General features: G+C 41.3%; 3 protein-coding genes across 4 annotated transcripts in view; 2 read left to right on the forward strand and 1 right to left on the reverse strand.

Moving 5' to 3' along the window:
- M (zona pellucida domain-containing protein miniature) overlaps positions 1-6,848 on the reverse strand; it is a 55,226-nt gene extending 48,378 nt beyond the window's left edge. Inside the window, exon 1 of the mRNA XM_076384404.1 lies at positions 6,781-6,848. The gene's annotated coding sequence lies outside the window, so the exon portion shown is untranslated. The remainder of the gene's footprint in view (positions 1-6,780) is intronic.
- On the forward strand, positions 1,088-2,422 carry LOC143183415 (uncharacterized). The gene has a single exon (XM_076384936.1). It carries the CDS (start codon positions 1,088-1,090, stop codon positions 2,420-2,422), a length of 1,335 nt encoding a protein of 444 aa, XP_076241051.1.
- A 437-nt stretch (positions 6,849-7,285) lies between the features above and the next one.
- Sol1 overlaps positions 7,286-14,822 on the forward strand; it is a 327,555-nt gene continuing 320,018 nt past the window's right edge. For both annotated transcript variants that reach the window (XM_076384888.1, XM_076384889.1), the window contains exon 1: positions 7,286-7,874. In XM_076384888.1, coding sequence (XP_076241003.1) covers positions 7,872-7,874 — 3 coding nt within the window. In that variant the 5' untranslated portion in view covers positions 7,286-7,871. The remainder of the gene's footprint in view (positions 7,875-14,822) is intronic.

Here is a 14,822-nt window from a genome sequence, read left to right on the forward strand (position 1 = left end):
AGAGTATCAAATAAGTGGTTAATTTTCTGTTAATTATTATAAACTACCTTGTTTTAAAGAAATACTCTGTTTTAGACGCTAATAAGAGCAAAAAATCTGAGAATGAATAAGACTAATAATTTTTATTGGAGAGTTTTTTATAGTAATCATCGTGAAAATAGTTAAGGGTGAAAAAATGCAGGTTGATAAAGTTTCAGTACATGCTGTGAATAACTATTGTATATGCAATAGATACTAATGAAATTCCCAAGACGCTAACTTCTATGAAAACTTGAATGTTTACAGAAAAAATATGCAGAGTATACAGAATCCTGACATGAGATTTTATGATGCTGCGATAAGGACGCGTTGGTTGGTACAGAATTACATCGACATTATCTGAATGAATGTTTTTGCACCGCTTCCCGAAAGCATCCACGAATCCATCACTAAACTTTACGCAACTGTGGTTACACAAGAGCGACGACTTATCTGCGTGGAACCTCGAACTAGATTTTTCCCAGGGAAATCAAGTGGTTGTTCCTAAATCAAACAATCGACATCGGAAAAAGTTTCGGTCATAGTATCTCGCCGATTCGGCAGGGCTGCATGCTTCTCGACCGCAAAACTTCGGGCCACTCGTTGCCGCATTTTTCCAGAGTCGATCGCGTGTGCTGGCCCTCGGCACGCCAGTAAATTTCACATCCACGCAGGCGCACTACAGCACCACCACCGTCTCGTTTTTTTCCCTCCCCTTGAAACGGCATAAATCACGCGCTTCGTTTTCTCATCACATCTAGAAAGTATATCCGACAGATTTACGGTATGTATAAATTACTACACAACCTGGATGTTTGTCGAAGCTGGATGCTCTATTGAATCATTTACTAGCACCCGACACCCTACCTTTGCTCCCCGTATCTGCCTGCCCTCTCTCTCTGCCTTTCAGGGCACCGATAGCGGAAGCTCTGTTTGCCGAAGAATCATTCCCGAGCGTCACCTCAAACAGAACGAAATGCTTATTTACGATCGCGAGACGCAGGACGTGCGAGCTGGATCGTATATAAATCTAGTATTTCGCCAGGTAGATGCAACGAACGTTTTCAGTATGGCGACAATCAGTGCAGCCGATCCAGCATCCTGTTTGATTGATTCTAAGTCGCAGGCCTGCCCTAGGACTGACAAACCAACGGCACCATTGCTCGATGCCGACGTCGTTAAGATCGTCGAACGGAAACTTCGCTCGAGCAATTTTCGTATCTTGAGATGGAGCTTGGACAGTCTAGGGGAGGTGAATGGCTACTTGGGCTCGTACTACACGCTCAGTGTCACAGTGAGGAGCGACGACAAATCGAGGGACCTGAAATTCTTTGCGAAAACCCTACCACCGAGTAGCAGTCCGCAGAGTAACTTTATCCTTCGCACGAATACGTTCAACAAGGAGATAGAAGTCTATAGCAAAGTGCTGCCGAGCATAGGGAGAGGACACGGTCCTAAGTGGTTACCAGATTTCTATTACGGCAAGAACAACGTCATAATGGTGTTGGAGGACGCTAAAGAAGAGGGCTACACTACCCCAGACAAATACGTGCCCCTTGATGAGGAGCATTGCGTCTGTATGTTAAAAGCGTTCGCGCAGCTCCACTCGAGGTCCCTAATCCAGGACGAGAAGCTTCGTCGTAGCACTGGTCAGACGATACTCGACCTCTATGGACACCTGCTGAAGGAAGTGGCTTTCGTCGAAGAAGAAGAGATGGCGAGAAAGTATCTCTCCTCCTGTACCACTGGCGCCGCCACGTTGGTCGATCTCCTGGAGAGTATACCCGAGCATGAGAAGGCCTCGGTGAAGAGTCGTCTGACCAATTGGATGCGCAATCTACCGAAGCTGCTCCAGTCGTTTGAGAAATACAGAAACGTGATGTGCCATCGGGATACTTGGGCGAATAATATCATGTTCAAAAGGGACTCGAACGGTAAGCCGATCGGTTGCTACCTGGTGGACTTTCAGTTCCTACGGTACAGTCCGCCAGCCGTCGACTTCGTCTTCTGCATCTACTTGATGACCGATCGCGCGACCAGACGTCGATGCTTCGACTCGTTCGTTCGAATCTACCGTGAAGCGATGCGACAGGAGCTGGCCTCGGAGGGTCTCGATCTCGAGAAGTGTATACCGCTGGCGGAATTCGTCGAATCCTGTGAAGAGATCATTCCGATAGCGATGGTCTATTCTATTACGAACATGCAGATTATGCTGCTGACCAAAGAGGCAGCCGATCGGTACTTCGTGGATTGTCCCGATCAGTTGGAGTACGTTTTGTACGGTGACCGACGAAGGGATTTAGTGCTGAGCCAATGCCGCATCGTGAAAGCCTATCTGACGCGCATCGGTGAGATAATAGAGGAGGCTAAGGACCTCCTAACCGATAACCCGCCGAATTGTTAGCTGCCGAGGGAGAACAGGAACATGGAATGTTTCTGGAGGATTGTCGTTTGTACCTGCACCACGATCTGTGATAAAGGACCTTGGAGTGGAGCCAAGAAAGAGGTTGCCCTTATTTCCGACTCCACGATTTGCGAACGTGTCGTAAAGTGTCTGAAACGTGCCAGAGTTCGTGAGGAAGGCTAGAGGGACCAAGGTCAATCAATAGCTGAGGTAGAGCTAACTTTTTGCGGGAGAGCTGCTAGAAACGAACCTGATGAACGGAGTGGAGATCTTGTACATTCTTCTTCTTGTCTACTTACTGAGTAAGGTCGTCGTTTTCAGAAGATTTTCGACGGATTATTGTACTCCTAACATTCAGGGTAGTGAATTTTTGATGTAATTTATAATAAAAGAGAAAGAAATGCGACTGAGGTTTTTATATTCTTATGTGTCTATCGATAAAAGATCATTTTTAATATTTTATCATTTGTGAAAGTATGAGGTCTTATGTTTTCAGAATGTTAAGGCGAATCCTATGCGATTAACAAGGTTATGATATTCTCAGCTCCTAGATTAACAGGCTGTAATTTCCCTAGAATTTCGAATTCCACTATGTCCTCTGTTCACTATAATCCCCTCTCCTTTATTATTGTACACTGTGTGTCCTCCTGGAATATGTTGTAGTAGAAATTGGCAATTAACACTTAACTGACCACACGTTCTCTGCTAAAGCTTGCAAATGTGGTGGCTAATTATATGATCTGTTAATCGGTGTTGCTATGAATATTCACTACAGGATTCCTTGCTTAACTTGAACTCTTTCTGTGTATATTCTCTGTCAAGTTACTATCTAAATTTTGGTAAATATTTTATATTTTCTCCCCTTTGCTTTCCTACCTTCTTTTGTTGTTAAATTATTTTTCCACCTAGTATATCTCAAATTGTATGAATTGTTTTTGACGTTTGTACCTCTGCGTTTTATTTTATGTAGGTAAATTTTTCCGAATAGTAATCTGTTGTTATGCGGATCCTCGTAACACTGTCAGCAAACCCGCATAATGTTTCATCGCAGTTGTTTAATTCTGCTGGATTTTGTACGGCCCTGCATATGCTCGCAGCTTTGTTAAACACTGGATCGTTAAGAAAGCTAATTTTCCGCTTAAAACCATTCCGCGATATGGAGCTTTGTCGGCTTAAACGGCGTTCATCGTTCTCCGTTAGGCGAACTTCGTCGTAAAAGGGAAAAGGGATTACAGCTCGTAATAAACTTTGCAGAGCGTCTGCGACGAGCAGAAAGATGGGAACGTCTAATATTTAAAGTGGCTTTCCACTGTGACCTTAAGTCTGCGCATTGGCTGAACATGCTTGATATATGCAACGAAGTAGGTATATTCTCTTTTTACATTGAAAATAGAAAATTGAATCTGCTTAGCAAGATTTAATAGAATTTTAATGTACAGAGTATTACGAAAGTTTTGTTTTACTGTTCTCTTAAATGGAAAATTTCGTTTAGTATACTTCACATTTAATATTTCTACCAAAAGTTTTAAAGTGAAAATATTTTATTTTCATAAGATACTATATCTATCTGTATGATGACAGATAAGGAATTATGACAACGTGAATGAAACATTTCTTTATTGTCATATTAAACATTATTATCTAACAGAGATAACGCTTCTTTGTCAATATGTATAGTCCCTGTCTAATATCAAATAAAGCTAACTATAAAGTGCCTATGAAATCAGGAAAAAATAGCATGTGTAATTTCCAAAATGAATCTGATAAGTATGACTCGTCTAGACTTCCTTTACTGGCATTCAACAGCTCAAAGAAACACGCAACGTCAATCTGATTTAATTGATCTGATTTAACTTCTTACTCGTTAAATAAATGAATTTTCTGGTCACATTTATTTTACACTTAGCTCTTTCTACTACTAATATTAAAAGCATTTATTCAATACGTGCATGGACTCTTAATTTTCCTGCAGACCATTGAAGGACATTATCGATTTCGTCACTCGCTCCTTTAACAATAGCGTTGTATCGCTACAAAGCGCTACACACCTGATATTTTCCATAGAAAAGAGGGAAAAAATTATAAAACGTTTATTTGAGAAACTTTCCCCTTTGACGTTAAAAGTTGAGAGCATCAAAAAGTACTTTAGATGCACGGAGAAACATCGTTCGCGTGCATCGTGGCGTTGACAAACTTTTCCTTCGCGTAGTAATCAAACAAACTCTATTCCTCATTTGTGGAGCGATGATGGACCGATCTCGTTCAGCACTCCGCGACGTTATGTCAGATTAAAGCAAAAGTTCGTTTTATGGCTGGCAATTCGAAACGGCCGTAATCGTCTCTACACCGTGGCTAATGGTATAACCAGAGAACGTAAATCTTCCTGCCGATCGATGACAGAATCGATATGATTGGATCGTAAACATAATCCTGCCACACGGTCCAGCACATTGTCCAGGGGTCGAACTTTTAATTTTTGTTTGATTTCGTACGATTGCCAATTGTTTCCCATTCTGCGTGGAGGTAACATTAAAATGATAAATGGGTCAGAAACGTGCGCGAACGATGCTTCATGGGAATACAAAAAATAAACAAAAGCAATGTGATCATGCGAAGTATAAAATTGCATCAATCGTTAAATATTTCAATCGGCTGCTGTTACGCTCGTGGGAACGTGAAATCAGGTTACCAAGACCAAATATACAGGGTACAGTTTTCGTTATGTACAGCACTGCCTGTTGATATTTTAATTTCCTTCGTTTTTGCGTTGCTTGCTACAATGCTTCAAAAAGCAAAATTTATTACCAGTTGTGAATGGTTAAAGTAAATCTGTTAATAAAAAGCACTTAATTCGGTGCACGGAGCTTTTGCTAGAATGAGCTACATAAAGCACTATTTTGTTATAATGAGGTTCGAAATAATATTCGTCCCCACTTCCATTAACTTTAATGGTTAACTTTTTAATTATACTCATAATTTTGGCATAGCTTTTTCGCTTTCATTAAAATTTGAAAATATTAAAAATTCTCTTTAGAATTATTACCTACTATAAGAAGTAATTTTTTAAGAAAGACTTGGTAAGACTGAATTTAAAATTCATCGAACTTATCGTGCATCATACATATTCTGTGCACTCTGTGTTCAAGTCAGTATTGCGGAAACGAAGCAAATGCAGAAACAACATTTGCTCATTGGTTCCAACTGGTCGAATCAATCTACTCTCCATAAAGTGAGTGGAGTGTGAATGGTATAATCGACGTAACTAAACACGGTTTTCCACTTATCATCTTTGGCGGTAATTTATTCTTCAAATAGCGGGTGTATAATGATCGCCATTATATTGCAGGAGGAATGGTACACAAAGCGGAAATAGTTCTCATTATAGGGAGATTATATGGCAGGCTATACGATTTCTGCGATCAAACGCAAAATTACCATCGCATCGAAAGCAGCACTGTGTCAAGCTTGTTAATCACAGAAGCTTACTGTTTCTCGTACGCTCATTATACTTCGCAGACCACAAGCTTTCCATCGAACGGTGCAGAATTATCATCGATCAGCATGATAGCATTACGATTCCATTATCTGCATCCGTGTGGGGCTGGAACGAAACTAACCCTTGCTCGTTACCAGGAGCCTGCCTTTAACCATAATCCCATGATTATACTACTTTGCGAATCCCCATCGGTGTCTACGGAAGCGTTTTGCTTCAAGCAGCGCCATTTAAAAATTCATCCATGCTACTAGCTAAGACTAGGCCACGCTGACACTCTATTATGTGTTTATTCAAATATTTCTAGTAATTCTCATCAATATGGAACGAGGGTTAAAAAGAAATATCCACGATTGAACATTAATATATTAAACTAAAAAATTCGTGAAGGAGGCAATTTTGATTTTGAGATAAATTCAAATTTAATCAAGTTGGAAGTCTAAATAAACCTTGAATGTTAATTCCATCGCTTTCACGCCTTGTTTGAACGATCTTACATGTGAGAGCGACTTCTATTCCCTCTGGATATAATTCGACTGGGAGTATCCAGTCTTTGGCGCTTAATAAATACGCGAGGTAAGGGTAACACTCACAGTCTGACCACTGACGCTACACATCTACTATAATATAATATAGAAGCGTCCCGTTCACGTTGAGTACTCCTCAAGTGCTTAAAACTTTGCTGCACGCATACTCAATAAAAACTGAAATTCAATTGTACGAACAGCGGGGCATAAACTCAAAAAATTCTATTTCTCATTTTCTTCATACAACCACCAGTCCTAAAATACCCTCCACATATTACAGTTAACAATATCTCACTTCTATACGCCCCTTACCCATTTCCAATTAATCATTAAATTACCTCGAAACCTCTTCCCAGTCAATTTGATCCCCTTCCCATCAAGCGCGTCAAGTTACCATGCGAAGGTCTTCAAAGTGTTCGAGACTTCCAATCACAACAGTCTCCCGTCCCATCCCTCGATCCCCGACCTCGTAACCCCCTAAACCTCCTCATCTGAAGGCGCCCCCAGACGATCCTAATCCCATCCCTCTACAGAGATCACCGCGATCCCGACCGAAAACAGTGAACCTCGCGTGGGCCGCCTGCAAAGGAGCGTCGAAGGCAGCTCGAGCCGCAGGGGTTCGTCGGAGGTCCGTGCGCCGAGCGGCACATCCGTTTGTGAAATGATCGTGGAGTAGACTGGCGCGTCACGGCGATTACGCGAAATCTCGCGGCTCGTGGCAGCGTCGGCAAAGGGCGCAGGCGTCCTCGGCATCCGGCGTCCGGTGGCGGCAAGCGGCCTCCGATTTTCTCTAGTGTCGCGTCAACTGCCGCTCGAGATTCGCGTGCGTCGCACCCCGTCGTCTCCAGCGCACCCCCTGCTTGCGTGCCACCGTCACGTTTCGCCAGTTCCCCGGGACCAGTCACGTTCGCGGGAAACGTATTCGAATCGCGTCGATGCACAAGTGCTCGGAGACAACCCTATGACGACGTCACTCATGCTCCACCCTCGTCACCCGGCCCTGATTATGTTTAGGAAAACACAACAAAGCGGCGTGTTACGTGATTCGACGGCGGTGACGCCGCGACGATCGCTTGACAGCTGACTAGTAGTCGCGAACGGGTCACAGCGTGCAGGTTGACACAGGGTGCTGTTTAGTGTGAGAGTGATCGGAGCCAGAGTGTGTCCCCGAGGAAACGCTTGGTATTCTACCGTCCTTCGATCGTCTCTTGGCCGATCGTCTCTTGTGGAGCCGCGCGCGACGAGCCGAGGCACTTTGAACGCTTCAGAGAATCGTGGTTGAGGTGTGAGTGGCAACCCGAGAGAAGTGCGTCGACTATGAATTGGTGCAAAGTGCAGGCTGTCGCGGATTCAGCGGAGACGTCGTCCGGCTGGGAAAGAATGCTTTTATCGGGCGTCGAAGCATGAGGAACGTCGCATCCACGACGTAATGGTGAGTGCTGAGCTGCCTTTCAATGGGGTTGGGAACTGAAGGCTAGACGATCGTCGATCGGTTCGTTTCAGTGCGTTCTGCCATTGTCGGGGTGGGAACGCTTGGATCGCGCTCGAGGGTGCGTATAAATCTTTCTGGAGGAGCTTGTTCTATGCGGTTGCTGGTTGCGCTTGGTTCCAGGAGCGCTTGTGCCTGGCTGTTGTGTCACGAGGCGCTTCGCGGGTGATAAAAAATTGCGGCGAACGCGTTACGTTTCGTGGCCCGTGGAATTTTCGTATTTGTGCGGGGACGCGTGTGGTTGGTCGGATCGCGGTGCAGTCGTTGTTTCTGGAGTTTTATGCAGCGTCGTGGCGGGCTAGTTGCGCGCGTAGAATGTCAAAGTTGAAACGGTGCAATTAGAGCGACGTTCGAGCGTTAACTCGCGTGTAATCTTCCTTTTTTGGACGGCTCCAGGCTTGCGTTTGCCGTGCCGTTTGTGCTGTTTCACCGTGAAATCTTAGCACGTGACGCTGCTTCCTCGGATTAACTTTGTTTTTTCGGTAAACGTTCCCTCCCATTTTTTTCCCCTTTTTATCTCGACGGGCAAAACGTGAGATTGATTGCGCCTCCATTCGAAGTTCTTTGCTCGTTACTTTTGTTAGGTCGTTTTAGTCTGTTTTGCTTCATACTTTTCAGATCGCGTCCCTCATACGTGATAATAGCCGTATTATTAGAACGAAGTTAATTAAATTGAGAGCACAGTTTTTTAGTTATGAACGTAATAACTTTGCGCAAATATGCATACTCATTAATATGCAGTACTTTTTACGCTTGGTGCCTTTTACAGGGCACCTTTACAACGCTACATGTTTGGTAATAGGATGTGCTCGGAAATATTAAAAGAAACTTATCATTTTTCGTACTAATTCATAGTTTGCCCTCATTATTTATTGTTAAATTTCGATCTTCAATTTGCATAAAAATGGCATAAAAGATATGCAGACATAAAATGTAGAGAACGGCATAAAACAGAAAAAATTGAGATCGTTTATAAAATAATATAAAATAGTTCTCCTTTACGTCAAGTATAGAATAATAAATTTAAATTATTTCATTATTATATAATTAGGAACTTAAATCGAGAATTAATTAATCTTTTTAGATGTTTTTCGAAGAATTAATTACTTCTCCATCCAGATTTCAAGATTTATGCGATTATAACGTGCTTAGGAGTAGAGCAGGGTAAAAATGGGGTTCAAAAACCTTTTGTACTTATTTACGCTGGTTAACCCGTATATGCTTTAAAGCTTTCGAGAATGTGTTGATTTTTTCGTCGAAAGCTTTGCCTTGCTATTTGCGCGAAAGGGTAGAAGAGAAAGGAAGGCAATCAGCCATTAATGGCACGTGTCGAGGCGCGCAATTTACATACCTGAGTATGTCTACTCTAGGTCAGACACAATGGCGCGGACGATTTTAGATTCTACATTATTCCACTTTGTCAGTCGGATAATCCAAATTTATTGTACTAACTTCCTAATCGCTTTACCCTAATTATAGGATTAAAAACTAATACGAACAGTACGTACAATGTCTTCATAATGAATATCGATTTTTCTCAAGATGAATGCTACATATTTTATGTACGAATGGGAAACAATTGAGTTCTGACAATTTTAAAGAATTGCAGGCTTTTCATTAAGTTCTGATGAATATTTAAGTACATTAATCATTGAAATATCTAAATATCCTATGACTTATTAATGTACATTTTAATGTGTTTAACTTTTATATATGTATATAATGATATCCAAATTGCAGTAGTTATTATTTCTCAATTTATTTAGCTAACGTCCCCACCTTAATTGCGAGCCAACCCAACTAATTTATCCACGATTAAACAATTAATGCTGACGCTTTTTCCAATATGAACAGGATCTCTTTCTAAAGCCTCCACTGATGCTCGTGCGTTCATGTTAAACTTTTTCATACCAAACAGGTGACCACGGTAAAAAAGTCGATCAGATCGATGATTAACTGCGGCCCAGCGGAGAAACTAATTAGGAAGTTCATCAATTTTTCAACCGATCCCCTGAATCACCCCAACCCCGCTCGAAGATTTATCTTCGTCTCGATCTTCTTTCTCCTGCGCATGTGAAAAATGATTTCGATAATGCCCGATAACACTAGGTTTCGGTAGTTCGTGTAACATTTGAACATACCATACGTGTGTGGGTGGATAAATGCGTGGGTGCGTGTAAAGCACGTGACGAGAGCCACCATTCATGCTGGCACTCGTGTCGGAGTGCATTTACAATCATCGTACTCATTGCAGGAAGTTCTTGAATTGCAATTGCAGATGCACACCTTGGAAATTGATTTCCCGTGTCACACCACATCATCGGCCATTTTTCACCTGTTTAATTGCCCCTTCGCAATCGTTCTCTTTATTAAATCCAAACACGCCGATGTAATGACCGTAATCAATTGAAATACGCAGTAGTAGGTTTATCGAACAGTTGTGTCCTCAATTCCTGATTCGAATTGTGTCAAAGTATTCATAGCCTTGGGTCTATATTTATTATTCTAGTTCACGATGCAGGATTAGGCGGAACTCTTTAAAACTTCATCGAAGGATTTATAATGCATCGATAGAAAATGTTCAAACAGCATGGAATTTTTCCAAGAATATTAGGAAAGAAACTAGAGCAATTGTGAGTAACAATTTTTTACTCGTGTCTCCTTTTATGCAGCGAGCAATAATTTAAAGAACAATTGTATAAGTCCTCGAATTAGCTGACAGTTGTACAAATGTTCAACACACACGAATAAAGCTGCGTACTTAGAGTTTGATCGCATTGCATTTAGTGTAGCATTTCGTGCCTCGGAAATTGAGAGGCCCGACGAGCAACTTGTTCTGCAATGTAAATATGTTTCGATATTTATACACCCCCATGGTTAAACGCGCAGAAAGCGCTCAACAATTTTAGCTGCTTGTCAAGCAAAGCTGTGTCAATTTACTTTGATATCTCATACGCGCCAGCAACGGTGCGCGTGATGTACCCGATGCACATGCAACTGCTCGCGTATGCGGCGGTAAAGATAAATCGCGTTTGTAAGCTAATAGCATCAAAGCACGTTTTTGGCATTTAATCGTCACCCGAGTCGCAGCTGGACCTGTGAAATATAAGGTTAATCATTCTACCAGTCACTTTGACATTTTAATCAGAGCGCTCAGACACCCGCCGTTTAATCCTCAAACTGAAATTGAGAAGTCCCATTGTCGATGCACGGTGACACGATTAATTAATATCTCCATTTCGTGCCTCTATATATCTCCATCCCTTTTTTCTTATCATTGTCTGGGACCTCCTTTCCGCTCTTCGCTCGTTGTAAGATAAAAAGTAATTATCATTCGAGGACAGTTGAAAGTTCTTTGAACTCGATGCTTGGATTTTTGTACGGTGTGTACGAAGCAATTTCGTGCTTCGAGATGAGGAATGCGAGAATTAAAAACGTGCTTCTGCCGAGAAAAATACCGCGCTTTATATCCCAGATGTTTTCTGGATTTTCTTCTTCCTTTTCCTTTATACTCTTTGCGTTATTATTAAATTAAACTGTTGAGTCGCGACTAAAAAAAGGAGTTCACTTCACGCGACCACCTTGACTCAGCTCTGATTATACTTCAGCGTGTTCCACGATTGCTATCCGCTAACGAAATCGCGAAACTTTGAACGCGGAACGCGACGCAATCTCTGCATATGAAAATTCATAGATTGAGCGTTAGGTCGCGAATCTCGGTGGCGTTCCTTGCGATCAAACTTCTTGGTAGATAGGCACTGAGGTGCACGTAGATCGAATATGTGTCAATGTGTCGGGGGAATCGGCTCTGTATGCATGCCTCAAACGCTTGTAAGCGCGTGCATTTACGATCATTGCACGTGTTGCACCGCGGAAGTACGAACGGCGGAGGTATACGTTTTCTTGGCAATCCGAATGACTCTCCTACAGAGTACGAAGAAGTCATAAACCCGGAGCTGCGCGCTACACTTGGCTTCGAACGCTCGATAAATAAAGCTGCCACACTGGCGTAAATTTCGATTCACGCTAAGTTATAGGGGCGCAACGAGTGTATCGTTTGAACTTAAAAGTCAGTTCGCTGTGAGGTATAACCGTTTCAGGTTCGCGAACCTTACACTCCGAAGACTTTGTTATCTGTAAAGGAATTCCTTTTACTGTTGGATACTAGATATATTAGCTTCTTCAATGTGGGTGTTTTTTTATTATAAATTCAGAATCTGTGTAAATATTTCCACCTAAATCGAATTTAAAATTTTAACATTTGAATCAAAATTTGTATTTTTTTTTGCTTCTAATATTTGGTTGTATTTAACTTTGAGAATCTTTGTCAGCTTCTTAGTTTATACTTTTCATGGTTGAAGCCATGTAGAAAATTTCGGTGAAATCGGAGATTGTCACTTTGATGGTGTTTCTTGGACGCCGTAAGTGTCTGGAAACTACTGTGCGCCACTGTAGTCAGCAATTAGAGGCAAACCCATTATGCACGAGTGATACTTTCCCTTAATTTGCGGGTGAACACAGTTCAGACAAGTGTCCGAAGTTACGTTGTTTGCCACTATCGACAAGGGATTCAGCCCTTTGAGAACGTACTCGAACTATTGCACACGTGAAGGTGGGTCAGGCAATTAGGTTCATAAAGCTTCATGTGGAGTATCGGATAACTCTGAAAACCATGCCCGTGCTTCATGTATCGACATCTCTGTTCCAAAACATGCTCATCGACAGGAGTATCCATAAATACTGATAAAGCAGTATTATAAGTTATCGATAGCATTGAGGAAATATACTAATAAGGAAATATGCAGGTAAATTTTGACTTTTTGAAATAAAGAAAGTAGAGTGAATTTTAATTAAAGCACGTGTAGGATCAATTGAAATATCTGTGTGTCAAAACACATTGAGTTCGTGAACTCGGCAAACTGGGAAAAATGAAACGTACGAGATACCGAATACATGTTTCATACTTAGTACAAAAAAGCTATAGTTTTTCATAGGTAGCATACTTTTATATGGAATAAAAACTACAGTTAAATTTCGAATATAGAATGTATAACTTTTATAAAAAATATTCACCTTCAAAATTGTTAATTTCATTAGCAAGTCCGCGAATGAAAATTTTATTTCGAAAAAACAGCTGACTTCTAGTTATTTTTGAAAGGATCATAAATTGATATTGTTATTCTTGAAAGGATCATATTTGTAACTTTAAAGTGTAACGAAAGTTATGAATACTTCCGTCTTCGAAATCATTCCCTACCGAAGTTACGGTATTTGTTTTTCAAATCGCCGTAGACGAATAGAACGAATTTAAAAAGGAAGGAAAACAAAGAGCAAATGTTTCTGTGCGAAATGAAGAGAGATTCAACCAAATCGCGTCGAAAAGCGATGGTAGAAAGGAAATTAAAACCTCCCCTCTGACCTGTCCTAATCCACGGTGCAGCTACTAGTCGAAAGGGTTCAATAAAGCTTCCGTGATATCCGGCGGTTAGACATTATAACTCGGTAATAGTCAACCGTGGAACGTGTTATTACGAAAACGGTTGTTTGCAAATGGCTAGTCGGCAAAAGTGAACAATGCAAGGAAAGGGGGTGGCATCGTGAACACTTGCCCATTGAGGAAGCAAGCATCAGCCTGAGTCTAGTAAAGTGGTTTCTACAGCATTTCAAAGTAAAGATTCTTATTTTTAATGGATCGAATAAAAAAGGTGAATTTTGAGGCAAGCAGAAATTTAAGAAATTGAAAGTTGAAGTCTAAATGTGCTCATTTGAGAACTCGTAAACTTTGCTAGTGAACGTAAAAGAACGAATATATGTATCACGTTTCAGTCAATACAGAGAGAACAGCCTGCCTTAACAACAGTACTTAAGACGACTTTAAAAGGAAAGCGACCATTTGGCGAACTATATAATTACGTGTGTATCTGCACGAGTTACAAAACTACCAGACAGCAGCCAAATTATGGGCGAACACGCACGTGCCTACTGTCGCCGCGCATGACTGCTCTTATCGTCCTTAGGTACGATGCGATAAAGACATCTACACTCATTGACTTCGTGTTCTGTCCATTTTTTCATGATAATTCTAATAAATAATGCTTCTTGAAAGTCCAACCCTCACCTTCTATTGTGTACCACCATCTGATAATTATAGAGTGCCCAGGTACATTTTCTAGAAACATTAATTCTTCAGCGATAGTATATTGTGTACAGGATATGCATGCACAACTTAATTTATACTAAAAAAACATAAATTTTTAGTAATCCTAGTCTGTTCTAACCTTTAACTTCCCCTTCTAGTGTTGAATCCCTTTTTCCTCACCCTAGAGTACTATCAGTACTCTGAACTAATTACTTTCTCGTCCCTAATACGACTCCCCTAATTCCTAATTCGTTTTCCTTAATCCTAATCTCTTTTTCTAGTTTCTATTATTTTCCCCTAGCCAGTAATTCTACTTTCTAAGTATCTATTTCCTTGTTTTAGTTTATTCTTAATTTTGTAACTATTGAACGATTAAATTTAAGCTCTATGTTATTGGCCAACTATTTCCTAACTCCTTAAGGAATTTACAGACACTGAAGTCGCGTTCTCACGTATCAGATGCTCTGTGCAAGGAGCACTTAACAGTGCATTCTAAGGTGTGCAATTCGCTGCGCAGGACATGCCAGAAGGGACTACACGAGATTCTTCTTTTGAGGTGTTTTGGACATACAAGGTGTCGCAAGTGTGTTCTGCCTATTACAAAGGTGAAGATGTGGCTTAACATTTTTCTCTTACTCGTTCTATCTTTAGGAAGCAATCCCTCTTGAGAGCCTCAAGCCTGATCTGCTTAGTTCGTTGCAGTCGCGAAGATGACTTAAGCCGCCAATGAAACTGTGTGAACGGAGTTGAGA

This window comes from Calliopsis andreniformis, chromosome 9 (assembly GCF_051401765.1).
Source record: "Calliopsis andreniformis isolate RMS-2024a chromosome 9, iyCalAndr_principal, whole genome shotgun sequence".
Classification (NCBI taxonomy): Eukaryota; Metazoa; Arthropoda; class Insecta; order Hymenoptera; family Andrenidae; genus Calliopsis; species Calliopsis andreniformis.

What these genes read in the sequence shown, in the direction of transcription:
- LOC143183415 (XM_076384936.1), top strand. Translation starts at nt 1,088, where the DNA reads ATGGCGACAATCAGTGCAGCCGATCCAGCATCCTGTTTGATTGATTCT.